Here is a 10740-nt window from a genome sequence, read left to right on the forward strand (position 1 = left end):
ATACCAAATCCAAACCCATAAATGGCTACAGTAACGGGCAAAACCCAAACCCAAACCCAAATCCAGTCAACTCAAATTTTACCCGTCAAATCGGATCGGGTTCGGGCGGGTACCCATGGGTTTGGGCAAAATTGCCATCCCTACTCAGCATGAAGGCAAATATGGAGTCTTTTTTTTCACCCTCAGAGTCTACCAGCCCACTAAATGAAATATTGTTGGCCCAAATAGCTATTTTCAACCGAGACCATCTCTTTATTCAGCACATCCTTTTGTGCATCTTCTCTCGGCCCGGTACTTAAGTTCTTGTGAGCTAGGGCCATGGGCCATAACATAAGTATTAAATGTGCTGAATGCCAATTTATTTGTTTGAACCTCAAAATGGGCCTCTGGCCCAATATACTTTTCTAAAGCAAGATAAATTATTGTATGAGTCACACTATCAAAACGGCACAAATAGATATAGATCACCGGGCTTAAATTGTTCCTTTGTGATAGATTGTCTAAATTTGACCAATTTGTATGTCGGTTTTGATGTTACACCAGTTTTACATCTAATGGAAAAATCCCAACATTGCTTGAGTTCAAAGTAAAGACATATAAAGTAACTTATGAATCAACACTGAAATTATTTTATCTATCAATCATAACAATTGACTTGAAACAACAATCTCGATCTTTCCTCAACCGACTTCAATTTAATTGACAAATATTACCTTTTATTGGAGAGTACTTGGAGTTGGAGGCGACTAATTAAAAGCCTACTTGACCAAAAAATATAGAGATGATCAATAACTATGTGAGGAAATAAAATTCCAAGATAAATGATAAAGTTCATCAAGGCAAAATTACTATAATCCCTTCAATCAAAAGTTGTTTCCTTGTCCTGTTCCTTTTGCTTTTAAATAAAAGCATATATATTATTCATGTAAATCTTGAACATCCCTTTCAATTCAATAAACTGAATCCTCTAATTGGCTAACAACTAGGCAGTATTTGCGGTGATAAAGCACTTCAAGACTATATGTTATACAAAGCTTAGGGCTAGCTTGTTTTCCTGTTTCTTTGTTTGGGTTTCTTTTCTACTTTGTCTAGACCACATGTAGAGCACATGAGACAATCTTGCTTAACCTGAATAGGATTATTACGGATGATAAACTTTTCTCTTAAAGTATTTAGAGCCTCTTTAATTTGTAAAGCATAATCATTCTGTTGAATCGATTCTACTGGGTTGAAATCAAATCATACCAGCTGAAATGATATGTTTGGATGTTTTTGTAAAGTATAATCAATTCTGCATAATCAATTTTACTTGCTACATCAAATAATTGTTTCAACATCAAACGCAATTAAATATGAAACTTTACAACTGAATTTTATTACATCACAAAACCCACTTGCTTTGGGCCTTGTCTTTTACACTTGCCCTGTTTCTTTATGTATCCGTTGCTGGTTTATGGTTGTTATAACCATGTCCCTTGTAAATTCTTTTCTTCTTCACCTCTTGTACTCTTTATGGGTTGAAATACCCCTAGTATTTCTATTCTAATTCATTTTGGCTTACCCAAAAAAAAAACCCACTTGCTTCATCAAAGCATCCAAACGTAAATCACATCATTTTAACTCATTTTTATCATACAGAATTGTAGTAAAATCAATTACATATGTCCATAATCAATATGCTAAGGCCAAACACAAACTTAGTAAACCTGCATACCCAATTATTGAACTTGAAACCATGAGGTTCTGATTCATAACTAGCATTTTTTTCTTTAATTGTTTTCACAATTATGACTCGGGCATGGTGAAGATTAAAGGTCTCCCCAAGGGTGTGACTCTTAAAGTTTGGCATAGGAGTTCAAACAATTACTTTTTACGACTGAAACTAAATACTCCCTCCGGTCCTATTTATAAGCAACAATAAAAAAATTCACATAGTTTAAGAAATGTAGTTAAACTAGATAAAATGCATTAAATTTGTCTTAAATTAAAATGAACTTCCAAAATTACCCTTTGTTATTAGTGTTGGAAAGTGGAAAAGAGAGAGAAGAATTAATGAGACACATTTTACAAGTTAGAATTAATAAGGGCATCATTGGAAAAAATTAATTAATATAACTCAAACTTTCATTTGGTTCTTATAAAAAGGACCAAGATTTTTCTTCTCTTTCATGCTTATAAATAGGACCGGAGGGAGTACCTGTTAAATAATACATACATAGCAATTGAATTCGAGCTATCTAGTTAAACTTTATCAATCCCGCCAATTAATCCACACCGTGATTGTTTGGTTTCTTTTCTATTATCAATAAGGATTTTGATTCATTCACATCATGGTAGTGTTTCTATCACATCACGTTTCTTTCTTTTTTTAGTGTGGGGTATGTTGGGGTGTTAGCAAAACTTTTTCTAAAAATAAAGACCACAAAAAAGAATGAATGTTTCTTGCCTGCTTTTCCTATGTCCGATTTTCTTTGAGACGGTTGATTAAGTTGGAGTGTTTGTGAGGGGGATAAGGGAAGGAGTGTGGGGACAAAAGAAGCTTCTGTGCTTTACTTTGTGAGAGCTATGGGAAATTTTTTACGAGAACCAAAGCTGTGAATGGGATAGTAAACAGAATACAAAGCGCCTGAATTGATCACTTCTAATGATTTACATGTGCATTGAAGAACGTGCATGCTTGACTGCTCAACTACCTTACCTTAATCCACAAAGAAAACACTGTCAGTTATGCAAAGACCTGTTTCCAAAATCATATGGGTAAGATTGTTTTTTTTTAATCTAGGTAGTGCACTGCTACACTTTTTTTTAACATGTAAATGTAAGATTTGTAATAATGTGAAATACAATTTGTAACTATAAAAGTAATGGTAGCGGTAAGGTTAGTAAATTAGTCTCTTCTTATAGTTTGAACTTCAATCGTTTATCTTATCAAATTCTTATACCTCATAATTCTTACCACTTGAACTAATATTGGAAGACAGCAATTGTCTCTACAACAATGTAGCTTTTGTAGATCGAACATTCTAATTAACTTGAGATTTAAACAGTCACTTTTAATTATTGTTTCAGCCCCCACTCAGTGTGAATGTTAGTATGAAAGTAGTAATAGTATTTCTTTATAGAAAAAAAAACAAAGGTGGTACATTTGTTGATGCATCACACTTCAGCTTTGAATGCTAAGACTGATAACTTTGTGCACATAAAGATAGAAGCTTCCTCGATAAGCGCACGCATGGAAGTGCGTTGTATTCTTCCTCCACTTTAGGCTTTATTAGCTTTTCCTCTTTCTCGCTCTCTCTTCTCTCTCTGAGTACTACACTACACTAGTGGAGATAGCAAGGGAGCTAGCTTTTCCTGCCAAGTTGCAGTGCCTAAAATTTCTCTGCAACCAATAAAGGTTGTGGCGCCATGCACCCTTTTTTTTATCCTTGGTAAAGAGAGAAGCTTCACGGTCATGGATCTCACCTTGCAAATATCAGAAATAAAAGAGTGACACAAACAAGAATGGAGACAGGAAGAAGGTTTCTGCATGTGTCTGTGCTTGTATATATAAATATATACTTGTTTTAAAGCAAGGATTAACACTCTGTAAGGCAAGTCTAGATGTAGGGTCTTGGTAAACCTATGAAGAAAATGTACCAAAAGAATGCTACATATTATCTAAAGATTAACAGCAGCAAAAGATTGTCCCTTATCTTTTAAATTTTCCCTCTTTTGGTTACATAATCGCACATGAACTTAAAGCTTCATCCCTCCCTTCCACCGCTTGTATTTGCACCTAGCTAATTGACTCAGTGCATGTTTGGTTATATGTTTTGTAACCAAGTCTATACCAAAAACGGTGTTGGGTCTAAAACTGATAAGAGTAGCTTTTAGAAGTGAAAATCGATTTTAAGAGTTGCATAAGATGATTCAAACATGAGTTAGTAAAACTTATATTTGGCTTGAATAAATCATTTTGGTATTGAAAAAATATTAGATTTGGATGTTAATATATCTTTCTCCACCATTTTTAAGGTAAAACCGTCACAAACGACATATGTCTCTTAGAGCATCTCCAATGAAGATCATAATGTGAGATCTTAAAATAAGATTTGGACAAGATCTCACAACTAGAGCATCTCCAATTAAAAGTGTGGTGTCCAAGAGTGATGGACACTGTTTCAATTGTATATCGTGACTGGAAAAATAATTCAATATCTAATACTGAGATTGTATTTATTTACATTACGAAACTAAGGCGGTTCTGCGCTCCCACACACTATGTTTTTATAATAAACATTCTGAATATAATATTTGCAATATAGTCCTTATCTACTAAAATTTATATGTTTAGATATTTTTTTAACTTGTAAATCATGTTTTTCTTCGTCCAGAGAACTAAGATATTAAAGAATTTCACAAGACGAAAAATTAAAGAAGAAAAAGAATTTCAAAGTGAAATCTTGTGTGACAAGATGCACCCTTGATGTCCTGATCATCTTATTCTCAGGGAATATAGAGCAGTAAAGAAGAGAAAAGCTAATGAAAGACAGATACTCTGTGTCGGTTTCAACTCATCCCCTTAGGAACTTCAAGAGAAAGGATCACCTGCCTGCAGTGTACCTCTCTCTATACTTTGAAAATGACTTAGCATTTTAAAGTTGATTATTCTCTCTTTTAACTTTCCCTTCACTGCTCTATCTTTCCCAAATTACATTTTATATATACACCTGGAGCCTCGGATATTTGTCTTTCTCTCATAAAATTTAAAGAAAAATATACATATTTGGGTGGTTTGATTATTTTCCCAAGAGATTTTGTCTTCAATCATTGGGTAACTAACTTGTACCAACTAACTCAAAATGATTAGAAACCGTTAATAATAAAGGTTAATTGATGGCTCAAAAACCCAAACAAGTACACATGATGGTCAAGGTAAACAGAAATTTGTATCAATCCAATGAATATAACTAATTACTTATTTAAAGTTGGTGACTCTCCAATTCTCAATAATTTCTCTCTAATTTAATTTTAAAATGACATAACGGAGAGAACGTATTCCAAAATTAATGAATAGATCAGCAAATAATCACCTTTAGGTAGAAGCGCTAAAGAAACTCATTGAAGCTAATTGCCAACCAAATATAATGTTAAGTGGAGGGGATTTAAACACTCATATGAAGAGATGAGATCACTTATTTTTTAATTTTTTATCCTCTTCATTCTAAGCCTTATATTATCAATGTAACAGTAAATCTACAGTTTGGGTACCACCTGAATTGGATGCAACCTTAATGGAGCTTTTATTTGGATTTGAATTTAATTACTAAAAATCAACTCTCAAAAAAAATATATGCAATGAAAATTCTGCTTAATACTGACGCAGAGAATGTTTCTTGTATGGTGTCAGAATAAATAAAAGGAGAAGTGGGGTCCAAGAAAAGATAAAAGAAAAAATCTCCAATGTGATAAAAAGAAAAGTTTATGCTTGCTTCGATTTTTTCTCATAGATCATAATAACATGCAAGCAGATGACAAGTGTTCATCACTAGATGCAAATCAACTATTAGCTCATCATAAGAGTCAGAGATATAAGGGTGGGGAGAATGGAGGGTGAAGGGGTTAGAGTTTAAATGCTAATGAAAAAACTAATTTACAATCATTACTAACAACTAACATTTGTCTATTAAAAAAAAAACTAATAAACCTACAAAATCAAATGCAAAACCAATAATTTGGATCCTATGCAACATAGGTTTTTTACATGTCTATCATGCATAATTATAAAAATCTTTGATTTTTGTCACAAATAGCTATGATTTTTATTAACTGCTGAACAGAAGGTAGAAGCTGCATAAAATATGAATTCCAAAATAATCATGTTTTTTTTGTTAAGCCAGTGGTCTAGTGGTAGAATAGTACCCTGCCAAAATAATCATGTGAGATCATAATGGTAGATGTAAAAGAGTGAGAATGCTCACAATATTAAGCACAAGCATACGTGCTTTAATTACATTAGTTAGAATAAGACATTGGGTTGCCATGCAAAGGCATTATACCATATAACAGTACTTTGAGAGGAGGAAATAAGTCAAATAACCCTCATATGAACTGCAGATTCCCAACCAAAGACCAAATTCAAAACCCTAGGTATCATACTTAAGAGAGTTTCACATCATGTCAAATTACACATCACATGAGAAAATTAATGATTCTCAAAACTAATTAATTAAGATTAATCTCAGCCAAATGGTGAGCTTCTACCTTGAGCCATGGTACCAGTAGTGATCATAGGACTCATCCTTTCTCCAAGTGGTGCTCTTCTTGGTGATGGCCTTTCAAGTTTCATTGATGCATCAAATTTCTTCTCTTCAGGCTTTGAGTCATAGATCTCTGACATTGGATCCATTTCAGTGCCTCTATCCAATGATGGTGGTGCAATCTGAATCTGGTGATGATGATCACCTTTGAAAGGATCATCTTGAAGGCATGATCCCAAATCTTGAAGCCTGAGATCATCACTCCACATCAAAGGGCTCTTCCCATTGTTACCACTATAAGGGTTAGGCCTCTTTTTCCCCAGACACAGGTTCTCATGATTCATTGGCATGAACCCATCAAGGGGTGGTTTCTCCATGTTTTGCTGAAGCTCAAGCTGGTCACCACCACCACCTCCATAAAGGTCAAGATCTTGAAAAGAGAAACCAAGAGGGGAACCAAACTCTTTCATGATTCCCATGTCAGGGATGGTTTGAGGTCCTATACCCTTCAAGTTGGTGGCTGCAGAGGCCATGTTTTCACCTGCAAGTGTTTGATATGCCTTCTCCAATATGCTCTGCATGTATTTCCCTTGAGCCTCAATCCTTAGCTGAAGATGCTTCTGGACCTGCCAAACACACCTAAACCCATGAAGAACATGCATGTCGATAGCATAGACTTTAAAAAAATATAATTTTAAGGAAAATGATTTGTAGTTATCCGCATACTGCAACAAACACCTAACAGACACTCAAGGTGAGAGAAGGAGAAGAAAGAGACGTAATGAATATATTATTTTGATAAGACAAAATGCATTTAAGACAGTTAAGCCCAAGGGAAGATAAGAAGAGAAAAATAAAAATCAAAAGAAATTTTAGATGTCGCAGTGTGTGACTGACTATCTGCACTGTTTGGATGTCTAAGAATCCTTCGTGTAGTTAATTTCACTTTCATCAAGGGTTGTGTGTTTACCTCAAGCTGTTCATGCAGTCTTCTCTGCACCTCAATTTGCATCCTAATTACAAAATAAAGAATCAAAGGTAAGAATTGGGCTAGATGAAGAAGGAGCGAAATGTTCTCTTCAAATTCTTGTACATGTTGGTTTTCCAATAAAGAAGATATTAGATATATATGGAAGAAGTAAAGTTGCATACTCATTCATGTTGCGGCCGATCATGGCAGAAGAGGAGGCAGTGTTTCGTTGCAGTTCTAAAGCCGAAGCTGCCAGTGCAAAAAGATTTTGTCAATATGCAAAAGAACCATCATGCAGTGTAAAGATCACAAAAGTTCAAAAGGGTAAAAAAATCAAGAGAACCCTAGAAAGAAGAGTCACCTCTCATACCATCCTTAATCGAGTGATCATTGAATTCCTTGTGGGGCTGCTTGCCAAGCCTGAATTTCTGAGGAATGAAGAAGACAACAAATAAATCAACAAACAAAAAAATTAAAGATAAAGGGAGGAAATCACCATCAGTTTCATATAAAAAAGTGATCTAAACAAAAAGCAAAAGAAGGTAGCATGAAATTAGTTAACATGGTTTGTGTTCAAACCTGAAGGTGGCTCTTAAGGTGGTAAAGGGTGAGACCCTTCACACCCATCACCCTCATGATGGTTTTAGGAGTAGCCTCTGCAAATTCAATAGAGACATATATGAGATCCATATACAGATAACAGTAACAAAAGCCTTATCCCAATAATAAGTGAAGTCGGTTATATGGAAGGACAAGGATAAATTAAGAGTAGAGTAGTACTATCAGGGCCTCCGAGCTGAGTGACAGCATCAACAAAGCGTTCATGGAGCTCGACGGTCCAGCGGAGGCGAGGTTTTGGGTCTGTTGTGAGAACAAGACCTGAGTCTCCTTGAACACACATGGGTCTGTCATGGGAATTCATAGTTGAGGGCTTCTTGGGAGGGAACATTCTCTCCATCTCTCACCTTTTTTTTTGTTCTCTTTCTCTCTGATGAGAGGCTCTGAGGAATACCAAAGAGATTCAAGAACAAATGCGGATGCAAAATAGAGGAGAATAGGGTGCGTTTTGAAGAAGAGAAGGGGGTGGTGAATGGCTTTGGTTACCCTCTTCAGGTATAAAGCATGTGGGAAGGAGCTAAGCCTTACTTAAAAGAATGTATTCAATATTAATATGAAATTTCTTTTTCAAAAAATAAAAAATAAAGCTACCCTATTCCAACATGCAGACCTTCCTTTGTCCAAAGACACCTTACTCCCTCTTCTCTCTCTAACATTCTCACCTTGATTACTATATTGTGGGTTGCATAGTTAAATACATGTCAATTAAAGATACCCTTTATTAATTAAATAGTGATTATACTTTAGACATTTATACAGACGTATTATACAGTGCAGACATTTCTCTCTCTTATTTTATTAATATTCATTATATATCACATATTCTAGTTCTCCTTCTTCTCTTTTTTTCTCTCGTTGGATCGATGTGAGAAAAAGAAATTATTTAAGGTCAAAAAAAGAAATTACTTATTATGAGAGGCTACTGTCGTATCACAAACAATTCACATGCAAGGATTAAAAAAGTTAAGGTACAATACTATGCTAAAAGTGACAGGACAAAAATAACTCGGTTTGTGTTTCATATATTTTTACTTATTTTCTTTATTATCTCTTCTTTAATCAATTATCTCTCATTCATCATATATTTAAATTTTTAACTTTTTTGTGTGGGTGTGAGTGAAAGTGGGATATGAGTAAAGATTTATTGTTATTAAATTTGGTATGCATAGATAGCTTTTCAGGGAGCCCCTCGTGTAATGATGATATATGGACAATATAAACTACAGAAACTAGTACTGCACTACCTCATATATGTGAACATTGAACAACGTTTGCTCAATGAATTATGGACATAATCTCACATTTGGCCGTTTATGCATGCATGGGCCATTTCGTGGTACGACACCCTTTTTAGAATAATTATTAGTACGAACCCCCATCATCAGTGGCATATCTACTACAATGGTAATAATAGAAAGCATTTGGCTTTATGTCATTATTACCATGAAAAAGTTCTCAATCATATACAACATAGCATATTGGCATATTTTAAGATTCACTGTGCTCAGTTAATTATTTGAGTGCAGGCTCATATATGCAATTAACTTGATTTAGTTTAGTTATTAATATTGCAGAAAAGCCATCCACAAAACTAGGTAATCTGCAATTTCTCGAACTTTTTTTAATGAGTTTAACCATCTTTATACTTATGATGAAAAACGTTTTGGCTTTACATAAAAAAAAAACCCTTCGTCGAATGACTTATGACTTATTCGATCATCTTAGTCTCATTCAATCTTTTGATAGTCTCTGGCACGAACAAATTTGACAATACCAAATTTGAAACATTAAAGAAAAGCTCGGATTAGCGTTGGTTAAAATGCCGACGCTAACAAGTAAAAAATTGACGCAATAATAATTAATTTAGTGTCAGCATAACGTTAGTGTTAAGGCGGACATTAAAAAGGTTGAAACTAACGTGTAGAGTTGACCAAGTGACTGATGCTAAGTGCTAGTGTCAGCTTAGACGCAACTACATCAGAGACGTTAGCCAACGCAAACTCTTAAATAATTGAGCTGGTCGTATAGGCTACGACTGACTCTACGTGGCGTTGGTTAGGCCGACGCTAATTTGAACTTTCAATGTATATATGACGTAACCATTTGATCACAATTTACAAACTCATAAATTGTTGATCTCGCTCAAGCCAAACACTACCCCTAACTTAAAGTTATTATATTACTATTAATTTCCAAATTAGGGGTAGTGGCCTGCTCTAGCGCACCAATTTGCGGTCTCAAAGACTGCTAATAAATAATGTAAGTCATTACCAAGTTTAAATTGACAATCACAATCAACAAGCTAAAGGTAATGTTGACAACACGAGCGCAACTCATAACATAATGCACCAATCATAATAAAACACCATATCAATATAATTAGTCACCGAGCCAACACAAGATGACAATGTCAATCAATTAATTATTTCAAGTTCAAAATTAATCACAAATAGTTACATGACTAAGAAAATTAATACATAATGATAAAAGTAATTAAAAGTCTCTCCATCACATTTCTCATGTCAACTCATTTGTACAGTCATTGAAATCCATCTCTTCTCATACTCTAATGTAACCGTTCAAATAACATAACTTTAAATTACATTGTCATTTACTAAGAGAATTCAAGTGAAATATACAATAAACAAACAAAGAACGCGATTTTGGAAAAACTACCACCCATGTTGCATCATCAACATGGACAGAGTACAAAAGCATTATTGATGGTCTTTCTACTTGAATAATTCCTCCATACAATGCTCGCTTATGAAGCCGGACGAGGGTGTTCACCGATGACCTTTTATTCCTAATATGGTCCTAAAATAAATTTTGCTCCCGATCCAATATTTCTGCAAATATTATAGAATTGGAAATCTAACTCTACCAATTAGCTAGTTAACAGATTGTTCT

At 34.5% G+C, this 10740-nt stretch overlaps 1 protein-coding gene across 2 annotated transcripts; it reads right to left on the reverse strand.

The window, feature by feature from the left end:
* Positions 1 to 5933: 5933 nt before the first annotated feature.
* Positions 5934 to 8353, reverse strand: LOC130748775 (myb family transcription factor IPN2). Of its 2 annotated transcripts, none has more exons than XM_057602020.1 (6): positions 7993 to 8353; positions 7792 to 7868; positions 7583 to 7640; positions 7395 to 7461; positions 7213 to 7255; positions 5934 to 6868 (listed from the first exon to the last, which is right to left on the reverse strand). In XM_057602020.1, exons 1-6 carry the CDS (start codon positions 8168 to 8170, stop codon positions 6224 to 6226), a joined length of 1068 nt encoding a protein of 355 aa, XP_057458003.1. In that variant the 5' UTR covers positions 8171 to 8353; the 3' UTR covers positions 5934 to 6223. The 2 variants fall into 2 exon arrangements, with proteins under 2 accessions (XP_057458003.1, XP_057458002.1); XM_057602019.1 differs by having other exon boundaries at positions 7574 to 7640; positions 7993 to 8351.
* Between the last annotated feature and the right edge of the window lie 2387 nt (positions 8354 to 10740).

Source organism: Lotus japonicus, chromosome 3, assembly GCF_012489685.1.
Source record: "Lotus japonicus ecotype B-129 chromosome 3, LjGifu_v1.2".
NCBI lineage: Eukaryota > Viridiplantae > Streptophyta > Magnoliopsida > Fabales > Fabaceae > Lotus > Lotus japonicus.